General features: G+C 33.9%; 1 protein-coding gene across 1 annotated transcript; it reads left to right on the forward strand.

The window, feature by feature from the left end:
* Positions 1-13696: 13696 nt before the first annotated feature.
* LOC131182878 (uncharacterized) lies at positions 13697-14239 on the forward strand. Its single transcript, XM_058152231.1, has one exon. It carries the CDS (start codon positions 13697-13699, stop codon positions 14237-14239), a length of 543 nt encoding a protein of 180 aa, XP_058008214.1.
* Positions 14240-17027: the final 2788 nt, after the last annotated feature.

Here is a 17027-nt window from a genome sequence, read left to right on the forward strand (position 1 = left end):
CGACCATAGGGAGTTAGAATCACATCGAATATGGCCCTTCGGATTAGTCTTGCATAGTTAGTGAGATAAAGATTGATTTTTGAGATACAACATGGTTTTTGAAATGCATAATGACTTTTGAGATACTGATGATTTTTGAGATACAAAATGATTTTGAGATCTGTAATGGCTTTTGAATGGTAAGGAATGGTGATTTCAATTATGGTTTGTGTGTAATTGATTTTGTTGGAATTACTTAAATGGATAGTCAAGATTTGATAAATAGAATTTTGTGCTCCAAGTTATTTATACAAATGATATACATTATTGGCAATGAATATTTTGAGTTGTGAAATTTGATCAAGATTGATTCTCAAATTATTTATCAGAAAATTTGTCAATGTATATTGTACTATGTTTTAAATCATAGTTGTGCACCACCGAAGTTCACCACTTAGCGATAGCTTTATATCTTTGTAAGCAGAGCATAGAGCAGTGATTAAGTTGCTTTGAGGATACATTCAGATCAGCTCCAGGTATATCATAGATATACCCATGTACATAGGTTTTGATGTAAGCATGTAATAATATGTATGTAAATTATTTGAGCAATTGTATAGAAACTCTTGTAAAATATTTTGGTATGTAATTAAACGTAAATTATCGTGAATGTAAATCTGAGATTTCATTTACTTAAATAGTTTTGTATTATATTTCTTGTATCTCAGTCTTTGAAAAATCACTATGGATTTGAATTGAGAAATATGTTGTGTTGAGAAATATATTGGAGTTGAGATTTGCAAATACATATTGAAGTGCTTTTTACAGGTTTTCTGAAGAACTGTTTTATCCAAAATACAGATGGCACTCTGCCAAAATTTTTACAGAAACTCCAATTAAGTCAAATGTGTCAGTTTTATCACTTCAGTTCAAAAAGGTTTTTAACACCTGTAAATAGTGCTCACCACTGTAAAAGAAGTAAGAAAAGTTTTGAAAATCCCTTGTAGTGTATTTAATGGGTTATCAGTAGACGGAGTTGGTAATTCATTAGGTATACTACGGGATCATGTTATGCCTTACAGAGGGGTAGGGTGTGACAAAGTGTGTGTATATATATATATATATATATATATATATATATATATATATATAATCTAAATTCAAGGTTATTGTCTATCAGTAATCATAATCAACCCAATTCAATACCAATGGTCAAAGAAAAAAAAGAATTTCTAGAGTAGTTGTAACAATTCAAGAAAAGAAAATAAAATCAAATTCACCAGTTATTGAACAAAGATAGGGAATTTTTACCTTGAAAATAGAATCGAAGGTAATGAATAGAAAAATAAGAATTTAGGGATTCTCTGCGCACATCATATTATAAATCGTAAATTTTTATATATATAAAAATAATAAATGAAAGATGATGAAAATACCTGTTAAGAGTCTTTAGTAGAAAAAGAAGGTAATAAACGGGTTTTGAGAGCATAGTTTAGCAAAAAGAGATGATTATGGTGTATATATTTCAAGAGTTTTATTATGTATAAAATGAGACAAGAGTTATTATTAAACTGGGTTATTCATATTACAAATATATATTTAATTTTAAAAATAATATATATATATATATAATTAAATAAATAAGTAAGACATCCAATAAAATATTCTTTTTTTATAAATATATTAAAATATTATTAGCTAATTAAAATAAATAAATAAAATATTGAGTTTCCACATTTACATTATTATATGCCATTAATGAGTTCCATAAACCTTTGCATCTACCTTTTAAAATATAATGAGGTAATAGCTCTATAAGTCACAACTTGAATATGTTGGCTATATCTTCAACTCTTTTCCCTAAAAGAGGATGATATAGAAAAGGGGTGAGCTTGAGGCTTAGTGACTAAAAGCCTATTTAAAGGAATAAAATATTTAATAAAACAATTTACATTCAAACATGTGCTATGCAATATTCCTATAATGGTTTCACAACATAAATAATTCACATCAAGATAATTCTTGTCACCAGTGGTCCCCTAGTCATTACATATGTCCATTGTGTCTAACCCGTTAAAAGAGCTCTTTGGGACTTTTTCTTAACATAACACGTAATGGATACCAGGAACAAAAGTCATGACTTACTTGAGGTAGATCCTCTGATCCCTGATATCCAGATGTCAGAAATACAAAATTACCTTATTCGACATCCCGTTTCCTTTACTTTCATAATAAGCTTATTTGCATGCATGCCATTTCCTTTACTTTGCTTTTCTTTCCCAATGAGAACTAGTGGGTCATCCATGAATTACCGATACAACACAATTATATAATGCATCATATTCGTGACATACATTATTCATTTATATAATAATCCTAATAATGCATTTATAACTAGCAGCATTTATCATGATGCATGAATGCATATATGTGCATTAAGAAAAAGAATTATTTAAAAGAGTTTTGGTAGGTTCTATTCAATTGGAGTTGCTAGACTCTTATCCTTTACTTACTACTATATAACCCTTAAATCCCTTGTCTCTAGGTCTCTAATCCTTATCTTCAAGTCTATAAGAGAAGGGATTAAAAGGTTCTTAGTTTATGACTTAAACACAATTAACTAAATTTAGGATTCTCCATTAGAGCAGATTCAGTAGTTGAAAGCTATCAAGCACTATTTTCGTAACTATTCACATGAATTGGTGGCTAAATATCTATTGTTTAGTGGCCAAACTTGGGTTTACCTAGAATTCTTCCCTAGTGCAAAAGAGTTTGGGTTTCAAACACTAAATCTTAATATCATATCCAAACTTTTCATTCTAGGTTCTTTATGTCATTTTAAACTTAAAACAACTAATAATATTCATTATTAACTCAAATATATTCATTTTACTTAAATATGAAATCTTTATATTAAATCCTAAAATAACTTTAACCCATTTCTAAACCAACTCCTGTACCTACACCCTAAAGCTTTTATCTAACTAAGAAGAAGGAGGATGAAGCTTACTTCTTTTGCTATGGCTTCCAAGGGAGGAGTTTCTCCCTTTTTTTCCTTCAACTCATTTGAGCGAGGAGAGAAAATAGTACTCTTTACCCTCTAGAGTGGTTTAAGGTGATTCTCTTTCATGTGGTGGCCTGGGTAGAAAGTTTTAGACCTATGGGTTAGAGGAAACAGAGGCAAAGGGAAGCGAGATGGAAATATGAGTTAATAGGCTAATGGGGCTCCCTTTGCTTTAGTTTATATTTTCTGTCTCAGACCAACTTCAGAGGCCAAACTTGCTTGGGCAGGCTTTTTATGCTTAAATCCCTTTCTTCTCCCTCTTTTTTCAAACTCTCCTATTCTTTCAAACTTTTTTCCCTTCAAAACTTTGTGAAACATGTTTCCCTTTGAGCATAGATTTCGGTTACCACACAACCCCCCCCCCCCCCCCCCAATGTGGGGTATTACACCAATTGGCAAACTAATTGACCTTCTGTGTCTGTATAATTTTGAAACTTTAAGTTTTTACCAAGCCATACAAGTTATTGTGAAAAGTTGCTCAAGTACTCCAATTTGAATTAATTTTATACCAAACTATATTCTAGCTATAGATATTCGAGTGGGACAAGCAATTCTTATGAATATATTAAAATTAATTAAATCATAAGGGTTAGAAGCAAGTTGATATCATGGTATTATATTTCTAGTATACCAATAGCACTGTGAAACTAATTTTAATAATCATTATTGATAGAGCTAAGTCCTTTTTGGTCCACCAATATTGTGGCTTGCCACATTAGCATATGATCTTATGACATTATTATATCTTTTAAAAGTATAATTTGACCTCGTTGTGTCTATTATTGAACATTTGTGACCTTATCACATTTATTATTTATTAATGATCTTGTGCAGCATCTGCTATTCATCTGAATAATATTAGCATGCAAGAAGGCATGATTTTATAGTTCTCCTTTTCATTGAATCTGATTTAGTAATATAGGTATCTTTGTTATTTGGTTTTATGATTAGTTCACATAAGTGCTTATATTGCACAACCTTAAATAGCCTAAGATTTCACTTGGGTTTAACAGAAATACTATTGTATAAATGAATTGTATTAAGGAATTAGGAATACATGATCCTAAACCATTTATATGAATAAGTGAAATACTCTTAAAAGATAAGAAGATTTCTCTCTCCTAGGAAGTAATGTTAGAATAGAACAATATTTGTATTCAAGTAATGTGTATAAAGCACATTTTGTTATTTTATGTAGAAGTATTGTGTAGACCCTTATTTTGTGATAAGTATGTGCATTGAGGCTGTGGAAAACTCGATGATGAAAAATTATATAACTGTAAGATGTAATTGGAGGCATGGAGCTGAATTATTAATTTCGTAGCATGATCTTGAAAATAATAATAATAATAATAATAATAATAATAATAATAATAATAATAATAATAATAATAATAATATGTTTTTTTAGAAAATTAATTTAATTAAATTTAAATAAAATTTTGTTTTGTTTAAATTTAATATGGGTAGTTCTTAAATGGACCTAATTAAGTTTAATTGAGCCCCATGGGCCTAAGAAAGCCTAGTTAGAAATTTTAAATATGACCCATTTAATTTATTTTTTGAAAATTAAAATAAGAAAATATTTTTTTCTCTATCCCTGTCCCATACAAACTCTCTCTCCCCTTTTAGCCCCACTCTCTTTCTCACTCCCTATTGGTGCCACCCCCTTTTCCTCTCTTTCTATTGGTTGGAACACCTCACCCAAATTCTTCAATCCCAGTTGTTTAAGTTATCTGAACCTTATCACATTAGGACTTCAAACCCTACCACACATCTTCCTCACTCCCTATTGGTGCCTTCCCCTTCCGCTCTCTTCCTATTAGTTGAAATACCTCATCCATATCTCAGTCTTACCCAAATTTTACAATCCTAGTTATTTAAGTTATCTGAACTTTATCACCCTAGGATTCCAAATCCTATCACAACTCTCTCCCAAAACTCAATAAATACCCTACTAGAGAAGGGAAGAAAAAAGGAGGAGGAGTAGACAAAAAAAAAAAAAGAAAAAAAAAGGGAAAAAAATTTTTTTTAAAGAGATAAATAGTCAAAATTCTTTTAGTTCTTCTTTCTTTCTTACGATACTTCTTGAATGTTAGTTCTTTTATTTTCTTTTCAAGATCTATGCCATGTAATGTTTAATTCTATGTTTCTTATTTTTAATTTAATTTATATATTCATATAGATCATGTAATCATGTTTAATTTGAGGGGATACACAACTCTGCACATGTTTAGTTTTCTGTCTCTTATATTTTTATTATTTTTCATTATCTTTTGAATCTGTAAAAATTTTGAAAAAATTATATTCATATTCTAAACGAAATTCTATTAATTTTAGGCTCAAGAATCATTAAAAAAACTTTAATATTTTATAAGTTATGGCTATTTGATGTTAGGGTTCTTGTAAAATCTGATTTACAGGATACCCAACTTGTGGAGCTCATATCTCCTTTGTTTCTTAATATTTTTGTGTAAATCTGGTATCTAAAATTAAGTTTGTAATCTTTTAAATCTTTTCCAATTAGTTTCGTATTCATATATGTTATTGTTGGTGAGTTATGAATTTTACAAAAAAAAATAGTGCGATTCTGTCATTAGGAAAATTTATGATTTGTGTAGATTATTTGGCTAGGGTTTTGTTTAATCTATGAATTTTATGATGTTGTATAATGTTTTGGCTATCAATTTTATGATTTTGTATGATGTTTTGGCTATCTTCTGTAATTTTTTCATGAATTTTTAGGCGTGTCTAACTATTTTTCAAAAATTAAACTTCTTGCTACTGTCAATCTGCCAGAATCTGAGAATTATATATTTATGTTTGTTCTTGTGTGTTCTTGAGTTCTAATTGATATTTGATTTATTTTTCTGAGTTCTCTTAATTCAAGAAGTGTTATGAAGTGTTTGGATCATGTTAAAAGACCTGGACCCTTAGGTAGTTATAATAACCCCTTAGGAGACTAGAGTTAGAATCCAATATGAATTGATATTTTCTTATTTTCTTTACTTTTTTTATTTTTTAGTTTCTTTATTTTTATTACAAACAAAATTGGTAAGTAGCCCTAAGGTAAGTACTAAAGAAGGCATTTGCGTGGAGCTTATATAGAGCTAAACGGGAGTAAGCCGAGGATATTATTGTCATATTAGAAGAGAATTTTTAAGGGTAGCTTGCCCTAATGGCAACTGCAATTACTAACAAGTAATCCTAAATTCCTAGAATAACCATTGGCATAAAATTGTAGTAATAATATGATTTTTATTTAGTAAATTAAAATTAACTTTATTTTTAATTTAACTGACTTTTGCATATAATTAATTTGAATAAATACTTTGTAAATTAAAATTAATCTTATTTGTAAATTAAACTAACATTGGCATGTAAAATAAATTTAATTTAATATTTGGTAATTGTAAAATAAATTTGCATGTTAGAAATCTTTATTAAGTTGTGATCGTTTGGGCCTTATGTGATATTAGAATAAATTACACATGTACATAATTAATTTAGTTTAATTATCCTTATGGTAACTTGGTGAAAAATTAATTAATTAGGTGAAATAAAAGCTTAAGTTTATTTGAAATTGAATTTGTTTGCAAATTAAATTCTCAATAATAAATTAATTTTAGTCATCTGGTAAATATTATTTAAATAATTAGCAATCTCATAGATAAGAATTACTTGTGCATGAAAATTGTTTATAAACAACAATCCTTTTGTGAATTACTTGCGTGTGTAGAATTAGAATTGCATTTTTAGGATAAAGTTTAATAAAAGAATAATAAATAAGACTTCTAGAAACATTAATAGAGGACTGGCACTCGAATTAATAAGGTTAGACCAAGTGTAAGGGGTGCCTAGCACCTTCCCCTTACGTACCCATTATCCCGAACCTAGACATTGGGCTATGGTAATGACAGTTGTAGAAACTCTGCAAGGAGTAAGTTGCCATCTATGACCCTCGAAAGAAACACTGAATATGTTCCGGTTATTACCCGAGTGGTGACTCCTATCTATCTATGCCTTCGTGGCATAAATCCTTAGTACCGTGGTAGTGTTATTGGAAGACGAAACTTATCAATGATTTGATTTTATTAGGATTGTATGAAATGCATGTCTAGGAAATGCTGTCTATGGAGGTGGTACTTAAGTGAGACCATTGTGACTCCACCATCTTTCCTGGGCATTACCTGATGCATTTTATGTGACACCCCTTACCCGTCTACAGTATAGCCGAGCAAGATATGCCACGCAGTGTGTTGGAACTCCAGATCTTAACCATTGCTATTTATTATTTCAAAACTTATTTATTTATGGATCACTAAATGAAACTTATGAAATTGATATCAGTTACATCATTTATTGAAATCTTAAATTTATTTGAGGTTCTGAAGATTTTTCAGAAAATCCGACAGAGTACCGGCTAAAAATGGAGAAAATAATTCTTCGAAACCTATGAAAAACACTTCCAAATATTTTTCCAATCATTCTGAACTCCAAATAATCAATATCATCTCAACATTTCTCAACAATTTTCATTCATTCATTCAATTCATATCATATATAATTCAATTCGAACTCAAAATTTATGAAGATAATACTTAATTTCATTAATTTACAGTACAAAATAATACAAGTGTTTATAATTTACATGATGACATAAAGATCTAAATACAAAATACAATTTACAAAAATACAAAAGAGAATCCTAGTGCCCTACCAAAATACACTGCAGATGAGAGGTGACACAATACACTGGCAAATCTGACTCTCACCCAGTCTGGGGTCTACTGGGCTCACACTCCATATCTCCTGTACCTACGCGTGGCAAAAGTAATGCGCTAAGTAATACTGCTTAGTGGTGCCAATAATAAAACAAAAATAACTAAAAAGAAATAAACATGCAAAGTGTATGCTGACAATTTATGTAGACCGAGTTTCTGGCAATTATTTGCAGTAATATGATACTTTTTCTGTTAATTATTTAATTAAAATTCGATGAGATTTATTTTGATTGCCCAAGTAACCTATACTAGTCGACTGGATTGGATAAACGGGTAAACTGGCACTGGGTACCAAGTACCTTGGGCCGTCACACCATCGGTCACATTGTGTCTCCCGGTGTGCAACAGAATAGCTAATAAGCTGTAATAAATATTAGGCACGAGGCCAAGTATCACAATAGCGTCACAATGGCTAAAAGTCATAAAATCACGAAATGGCCACATAAGCTATAAATCACAGAATGGCATGATGTCATATGCAGTACTACTATCAGAACCCTATTGGCATGCCAACCTATCCAAACCAGTCTTACTAGGTCTACTAGGGCATATTACAAAGCTCTTAATTGAATATTTGTGTTTAACATGTAAGGTTACTATTCATTTTACTATTCGAGTTAAAATATTGACTTTCTTATACATAATAGTTACATAAGTTCTAACCACATGAAATAACCACATTTTGGTTCACAAAAGTATTGGCATTGGTTGCCAATCAATACTTAAAACTAATAGGAAATAAATCAAAATTTTCAGTTTTGGGTGCTAGAGTTCACTATTCCTTTAGGCAATTCTACAATGAGAATTTTGCCAAATATTCTTAATCAAAGTTATTCCTTTATGTGTCTTCTTTAATTTCCATTTTGAATCACTTCATTTGGAGTTTTCTAACTCAAGTTATGCTAATTTTTTTAAGGCTGGCCGGATTGATATCTATCCAGAATTTCTGGGCAGAAATGGTTCTGGCAGTTTTGATACCCTGAATTTGGTTAGCAATTCAAATGAGTTATGGTCAGAATTTGATTTGGTGTTCTTCATGAAAGTTGTTCTAAATTATCTAAGCTTTTCATTGATATAAATTTTAGGTCAATTGGACTTTTCTGCACTGACTTATGACCATTTGAACAAACACTGTTCATTTGGTCATTTTCCAAGGATAGCAGGCTGGTCACCCGGATTAGGGTAGTTTTTAGGTCAATTTGGGTTGATTTTCTGGGCAGGGTTTCCTCACTAAAGTTGTGCCATTATGTGTATAGTTTCATGTCCAATTAGCCTTGCACCAATTGAACCTACACAACTCAAGTTATAGCTGCCCAAATCTACTGGACTCACATCTAGCCCTACAGGTCCTATGAGGCAGCATACCCAACCTCAAATCCAAAGCCACAATTCACTTCAATTCCTCATAAAATACAGCCAAATGGTCACTAATTGACCATTAGGACTTCCATTCATCAACACATGAGCAAAACCCTAATTTTGCTCAAGTCCCCAAATTCTCAAAGTTCAATTCATGCATTAAACTTACAATTTCAACTTATATCATGTCCTTAAATATGAATTGAGTGAGAAAGAGAATAAATTAGGCACTAACCTTTGTTGAAGAGTTTCTCACACTTGCAAAACCTCTTTGTTTCCTTTCTTTTTTGCTGCCTCATTACAAAAGGTATAAAGATCAAATTTAGAGAAGACAAGGTAGGGTTTTATGGTGATTTAAGGTGGGATTTGAAGCTTTGTTGAGTTGGCAATGGTAGAACACCATGGAGCTGGTTCGGCCAGCTAAAGAAGAAAGACAATTCTGATTTTTTTTTTCTTAATTCTTATCTCTTTTATTTGTTTTAAGAAGACTTGCTAAATGGTGATTGGTGGGAGGGTTTTAAATGATATCATTATGATGTCATAATTAGAAATTTTATTCATTTTTCATTTTTCTTTTATTTCTACTCACTTCAAATTAATTTTTCATCAACATTAATTCATATTTTATGTCATATAATTTATGTATTTAATTAGACAAGTTGGTCAAAAATCATCTCTGAAGATGAAATGACCAAAATGCCCTCCGTTTAGCTTAACGAGCTAAAATTGTATGTACTGATTGATTAAATTTTCTTTGTGTTTTCTTAGCATTTTATTATCATTAAAACCCCAATAATCCTTCCCTAAAATCCCAAAAATTATTTCATGGAGTTTTCCCCGGGTTTAGGGTTATTAACGGCCTTCACCGTCACTTCCCGTTAGGGTCACTCATCGCTGGGACTACGACTCATTTAACCTTAGTGCATTTCATTTCAAAAAATTTTCCTTAATTTTTCTTATCATTATTTAGTTTATTTATAACTCCTCACTCTAGTCTAATTATGATTCCAAATATTCTAGCTGTCTGGATCGACATTGGTCACCGAAATAATAGAACGTATGGATTAGCTGAAGTGAGGATGCTACATTTTATATAATTCCAGTGGATGATATTACACCTCACACCCCTTCCTACAATTTGGTGACTCCACTAGGGACTAAATGGATAGTTACTCCAACATATTTTTATTAGTCTAATATTATTCATCTGTTAAACTTTTTGCATTGCACTACACTATCACACAGATCACCCTTACCCTTTTAGACCCGTTAGTACTAGCCAAGGAGACCAAAGTTCTACTTGAGCTATGACGAATTGGTGAATGCTAACACTCCATGTCCGTACCTTCGAGTATATAAAAGAGCCACAGCTCTAGCCGTTGTGCTTAATGGAAAAGCTCTTGCATGGGTAACTCTTTTCCTACCCAATGAAGCCCATAAGCCATAGATTTCAGCCCTAGGTACCCCATAGATTTTTGCTGTGCTGGATTTATAACCTTACTGTTCAAACCATAGTTATAGTGGTAGTTGAGATGAACCTAGGCCTATGCATAAACCCAATGTGTGTACAGGCCCAACTCCATTTTAAAACCCATGTTAAGCAAGAGGATGCTTACTTATGGTTAAACTTTAAGGATATAAATCCTTTATTTGTGAGGGAAGGATCGTCCTAAATCACCCCTTGTTAGTGTGTCCAGTGTATCATAGCCTAGGATAGAATTTTTTTTCCTACCCTACACGAGAGAGTTTAAGGTATAAGGGGGCAAAGATTCAGTTCTAGAGATATTCTTTTGGTTTTTTTATTCAATCTTTGGTCCGATCTTAGTTCGGTTTATACGGTTTAGTTTTGGTTCAGTTTTGGTTCTATTAGTACGGTTCAGTTTTGGTTTTATAAAGGCAAAGGTAAAAATGAAAGTGCATATTCATGCATATATGCATTGCATTTGTACATAAGATAAGTTGTTAAAACCTTATATTTTTTTTTCTCTTGTGATAAACATAGCTTTAGAACACATCGGAAAGACTTCTAACCAGGTCACTTGTGTTAGGGAGGGAAAGAGATTAGCAAGAGTCACACTTTAAGACAGATGCTTGAGGAAGCTTTGAATGCCAAGATGGCTGAGCTTGAAGGAAAACTCATGGCCAACTTTAAGAAGAAGCTAGAGATGGGTGGGCCTAGTGACATTCAGGTGAAAAGGCCCAAAGAAGAGACTGATAAAAAGAAGGCCTTTGATGACCTCTAGGATGAAAAGGATTATCTCCAAGACAAGGCCAAAAAGAAAGAACAAGGGACAAGTGAGGATATTGGAGTTGTTACTAAGATGATGGAAAAACTTTAGGCCAGTGTGAAAAAGAAAGCTAAGTTTACTAAAATAGGGTTGTTAGATGCAGATGAGTTTGACATCCAGATGGATGGGAAATACCCGAAAAATTCAAGATGCTTGATTTGCTTAAATTCGATGGTACTAGTGACTCAAAAACCCACCTCAAGTCTTATTTAATAGTCATGAGAACCACTGGTTTGACTAAGAACCAAGTCACTCATTTCTTTTCTATGTTACTAGAAGGGGTTGCATCTTCATGGTATCATGGGCTAAAAGCCACTGTGAGAAAAGATTGGGAGGAGCTAGTTAGGAGATTTGTGTAACAGTACTCCTATAATACAGCTTTAGATGTTACCCTAAGAGACTTAGAGACCACTAGGCAAAAACCAAATAAAACCTTTTCTGAGTATCTATTGAGATGGAGGAAAAAGGCCATGAAGATGACCAATAGGCCTGCTGAAAAGGATCAAGTGCACTTAGTAGTGAAAAGTCTATAGCCTAGTTATTATGAGAAACTTTGTTGTTATCCCTTAGCTACATTTGAACAGCTATATGATGCTGTGGTATTAGTGGAGGATTTATTGAACAATGAAAGGAAGAGTTATCAACCCAAGAGAGGAGGATACCAGTTAGCTGGCAACATTACTGGGGAAAACAAAGTCATTGAGGTTCAGACCATGTCCTGCACCCCTAGAAAGTTCTCTCAGTTCAACCAACCCCTATCTAAAGTCTTCGAACTACTCAAAGCTTAGGTCTCCTCCAACCCTTGGTACCTAGACCGCTATCAAACCCACTACCACCCAATTACAATGCTAATTTATACTGCCAATTCCATCAAACTCATGGCCATGACAGTGATAGATGTTTTCGGTTAAAACACGAAGTTCAAGACCTGATTGATGCTAAGAAAATAGCTGACCCAGAAAACTGACCCAACACATGCACTAACTCGATGCCCAACCATAATGTTCCACCCCTACCAGGACTTTACATGATTTCTACTACCCCAATTGACCCTGACCAAATTCTCAACCTTATCCAACCTATCCAAAAGCTTGATGAACCTCGATCTGTGATGACAATTGATATCTGGGATAGTTTTGATGATGAGGAAGGTTTGTTAGATGTATGGGTTGACTCCAACGGAGAGGGAAAGAGTAGGGTAAGCCACATGAGTAGGAGTGGTAGGTATTATTCTAATCCACCCATAAAGAAGGATGATGTGAGAGGGAAAGCCAAGGTGTTGGCCAAAGAGGACACAGATGAAGAGGATGATCAGGTCCTTAGGCAATTGAAAAGGACTCAGGCTAGCGTGACGGTCTGGGAATTACTATTGGCATCAGAAAAACACAGAACAACGCTAACCAAGGCCCTGAGTGTACTCAAGGTCTCCATAGAGATAACTCCAGAAGAGATTGCCTAAGTTGTGCTTATAGAAGATAGGGGTCATATTACTTTCTCTAATTATGATCTCCTAGCTGAGAGGAGAAACCATAGCAAGGCTCTGTTTATGGCCGCCGAGGTTAGAGGGTGGAAAGTGCCCTGTGTGATGACAGATGATGGGTCAACCATCAACGTATGCCCTCTGAAGATTCTGCCAAATTAGAAATTTTTATGTCTGAGCTAACTTGTTCTCATATGGTTATCAGGGCCTATGTTCAAAGAGAAATGTGATAGGGGTATTCAAAACTATGGTTAAGGTGGGGCCTATAGAAACCGAAGTTAAGTTCACTATGCTAGACATCCCCATGACATTCTCCTTACTGTTGGATAGAATTTGGTTCCATCCCTTAGGTGGAGTCCCCTCTACACTTCACCAAAAGATCAAGATCCCGCACCAAGATGGTATAATCACCATCAATGCTAAAAGAGATGGGGAAGTAGCTATGCTGCAAGTGGATGGTTCAGTACCACTATTGTCTAGTTTCCAAATTGCTGGCATCTATGAAAACTGGATGGACCCTAGGGTGGCCACTATGATGAAAGGGATGAAGTTTTTTCCTGGATTGGGTTTGGGAAAATGAGCTAATGGCTTAGTGACTTTTCCAGAAATAAAGGGGCATATCACTAGATATGGACTGGGCTATCAGCCAACTGAAGATAAAGAAAGACTCAATGGAGCCATGAATAAGAGCGGAGCTAGTATAGGGGTAGTTTTGGAAGCACTAAATGGAGAATAATTGTTAATGTCAAAAAGGATATGTTTCCTAGCCACTAATAATGTTGCAGAATATGAGGCTTGTATTTGTGGCCTGGAGGCATTAATAGCTATTGGGGCTAAAGAAGTAGAGGTGTTCGGAGATTCAATGTTAGTGGTTTCCCTTGTTAAAGGTGACTGGGAATTAAAAGAAGAAAAGTTGAGGTCATACCTAGAGTATGCTAAGAAACTATTATTTAGCTTTGAGGAAGTGACTGTGAAGCAAATGCACAGAACTCAGAACCAAATGGCTGATTCTCTAGCCACGTTGGCATCCTTATGGGAGAAAGGCAATCAGAAGCTGACCCAGCCAGTTATCCTGATTAAGAGTAGAATCCCATGCTATGAAGGGTTAATAATAGCATATTTGGATCTAGAAGATAAGGGGAAATGGTATGAGGACATAAAAAGATACTTAAAAGTAAGAGAATACCCACAGTCAGCTAATAATAGGGATAAAGCTACAATCGGTAGATTAGCCATTCAGTTCACTTTGGCTGGGGGGCAACTCTACAAAAGGTTCTTCGAATGACTATTGCTCTTATATGTAACAAAAAAGTAATCTGAACAGATAATGGAGGAAGTACATGCAGGAATGTGTGGTCCTCACATGAACGAAAGGGCATTAGCGAGTAAAATTTTAAGATTGGGCTATTACTGGTCTACCATGGATACTGACTGTGCTAAATTCGTGAAGAGATGCCATGAGTGCCAAATCCATGGGAATTTAAATCATCTACTGCCCAGTGAACTCTATAGTATGACTTCGCCATGGCCATTCTCCATATGGGGCATAGACATTATTAGGAAGATTTCTCCCACGGCTTCTAATAGCCATAGATTTATCATTGTGGTAATTGACTATTTTACCAAGTGGGTTGAAGCTGAATCTTATAAAATATTAGGGGCCAAACAGATAAGTAAGTTTATGTGAAAGAACTTGATCTGCAGGTTTGGGGTACCCCATGAGATAGTATCAAATAACGGCACCCAGTTCAAAGGTGATTTCTTAGAATTAATTGCCGAATTCAAGATTAAGCATCACAAGTCCTCACCATACAAGCCATAGACTAATGGAGCAGTAGAAGCAGTAAATAAGAATGTGAAAACCATTCTGAGAAAAATGGTTGAAACCTATAAGGATTGGCCTGAAAAACTCCCTTGTGCTCTTTTGGGCTATCGCACTACTATAAGAACATCCACGAGGGCAATTCCATTTTCTTTAGCGTATGGGAATGAAGCAGTGCTACTCATTGAGCTAGAGGTCAAATCCTTGAGAGTGATACTAGAAGCTAAGATCCCAAAAAATGAGTGGGCCCAGAAAAGATATGAAGAACTAGCTTTGATTGATGAAAAGAGGATGCGAGCCTTGTATCATATGCAGGCTAATCAGAGGAAGATAACCAGAGCCTTTAATAAGAAGGTGAAGGTAAGAAAGATGAAAGAGGGAGACATGATTTTCAAATAAGCTCAGCCCATCCCTTTTGATCCAAGAGGAAAGTTTAAGCCAAACTGGGATGGTCCATACATAGTCAAAAAGATCTTGCCAAGAGGTGCTGTAAGAATATCAGACTTGGATGGGAATGAATTTCAAGAACCAGTCAACTTAGACAGGCTCAAATGGTACTTTATGTGAGATATGCCCGCTAGGCTGAAAACCTGCAAAAGGCGGTCTAGGAAAAAGTAAGGGTAAAAAAAAAATAAAAAATAAAATAAAATATGCTAGATTGAAAACCTGTAAAAGGCGGTCTAGGCAAAAGGAGAGATGAGAGAAAATCTGGACGGAAAACCTAAAAAAGTCATTCGGTAGGTTATAAAGTTTATTTCTAACTTTGGAAGGTTGAAAATTTAGCAAGACTAAATGTAAGAGGAAGTAATGGCGTACCTGAATAAATAAAGAAGTTTTTAATTACAGTAACCAGGAATAGGTTTTTATTTAATTATGATTGTGAATGTTTGTGTCTTAAGAGATACATCAAATGATTAAGTGATTGAACTATATTGTTTTGATTTAATCTATGTCTTGTGAGCATGATAGAATAAGTGCTTGATATGAAAGTCCTGGTAATTGTCTAATTTCAAAAAAAAAAAAAAGGGAGCTCGCTAGGTGGAAAACCCGAAAGGGCAGCTTAGGCAAAAGTTAGAGCAAGCTCACTGAGATAAAAACCCAAAAGGGCATTTCAAGCAAAAGATAGGGCACAGAAAATGGAGTTCATGGAAGAGAAATGAGTCAAGGTAAAAACCATAGGGGAAGAGAGGAAAAAGAAAAATCAGAGGGAAATTGTATTGTAACCTTAAAGAAGTCTTTTTTGGTGAATAGCTCATCTAAAAAATTTTGAAGTTATAAAAAAGTTTTTGCAAAAAGAGATCCCCTAGAGGACTAAGGTTTTTTAAGAATCTCTAGCAAAATCAGCATGCCCATGATAGGAAGTAGCATATAAGAAGCACAAAAATCACAAAAAGAGTTTTGAGACCTAGTCATCCCAATTTTTTCAAATCATGAAATATATATATTTTTTTATAAGTCCTTAGACGTTGTTTAGGTTGCATGACATAATTGTGTAAGGCATAGAAGAACATACATCAACATATCACCTGTAAGTGTGTAAGGCATAGAAGAACATGCATCACCACAGTTTCAAGTATCGAACTACGAGAGGGTCTGATTCTTCCTCAAGATAGCGAGGGGGATACATAGGTAGTTTAGGATGGCGGTCCTAAATACGAACCCATAACATTTCATTATAGATATTTTTTGATAATTACTTAGACGTTGTTTAGGGCATATGGCATAGTTGTGTAAAACTTAGAAGAACACGCATCAACATGTCACCTGTAGATGTGTAAGGCAGAGAACAACATGCATCACCACAATTTCAAGATCGAACTACGAGTAGGTCTGATTCTTCCTCAGGATAGCAAGGGAGATACGTAGGTAGTTTAGGACTGTGATCCTAAATACAAATCCATAATATTTCAAATTACATAGGTGCCATTATCATGAGACCATAGCTAGTCTCATGGCGCAAAGTGTATCTACAGAGCAAGATACACTCAATTTTCACATAACATAGTTATCACTATTACGAGACCGTAGCTACTCTCAAAACATAGAGTATGTCGAACGAGCAAGATATACTCGATCCTCATAGCCAATGTTTCATAGTTATTAGAAGATTGAGTTTCACTTTGACAAAACTTGAGCAATGCTTTCGCATTGATTTCAACTTTCGTCAAAGTGGGGGGCAAACTGTAAACCCTTATTTTGTGATGAGTATGTGCATTGAGGCTGTGAGAAATCCGATAATGAAAAATTATAT

This window comes from Hevea brasiliensis, chromosome 9, assembly GCF_030052815.1.
Source record: "Hevea brasiliensis isolate MT/VB/25A 57/8 chromosome 9, ASM3005281v1, whole genome shotgun sequence".
In the NCBI taxonomy this organism is placed as follows: Eukaryota; Viridiplantae; Streptophyta; class Magnoliopsida; order Malpighiales; family Euphorbiaceae; genus Hevea; species Hevea brasiliensis.

Excerpts from the sequence above, each read along its gene's own strand:
- LOC131182878 (XM_058152231.1), top strand. The coding sequence starts at position 13,697 with ATGTCAAAAAGGATATGTTTCCTAGCCACTAATAATGTTGCAGAATAT.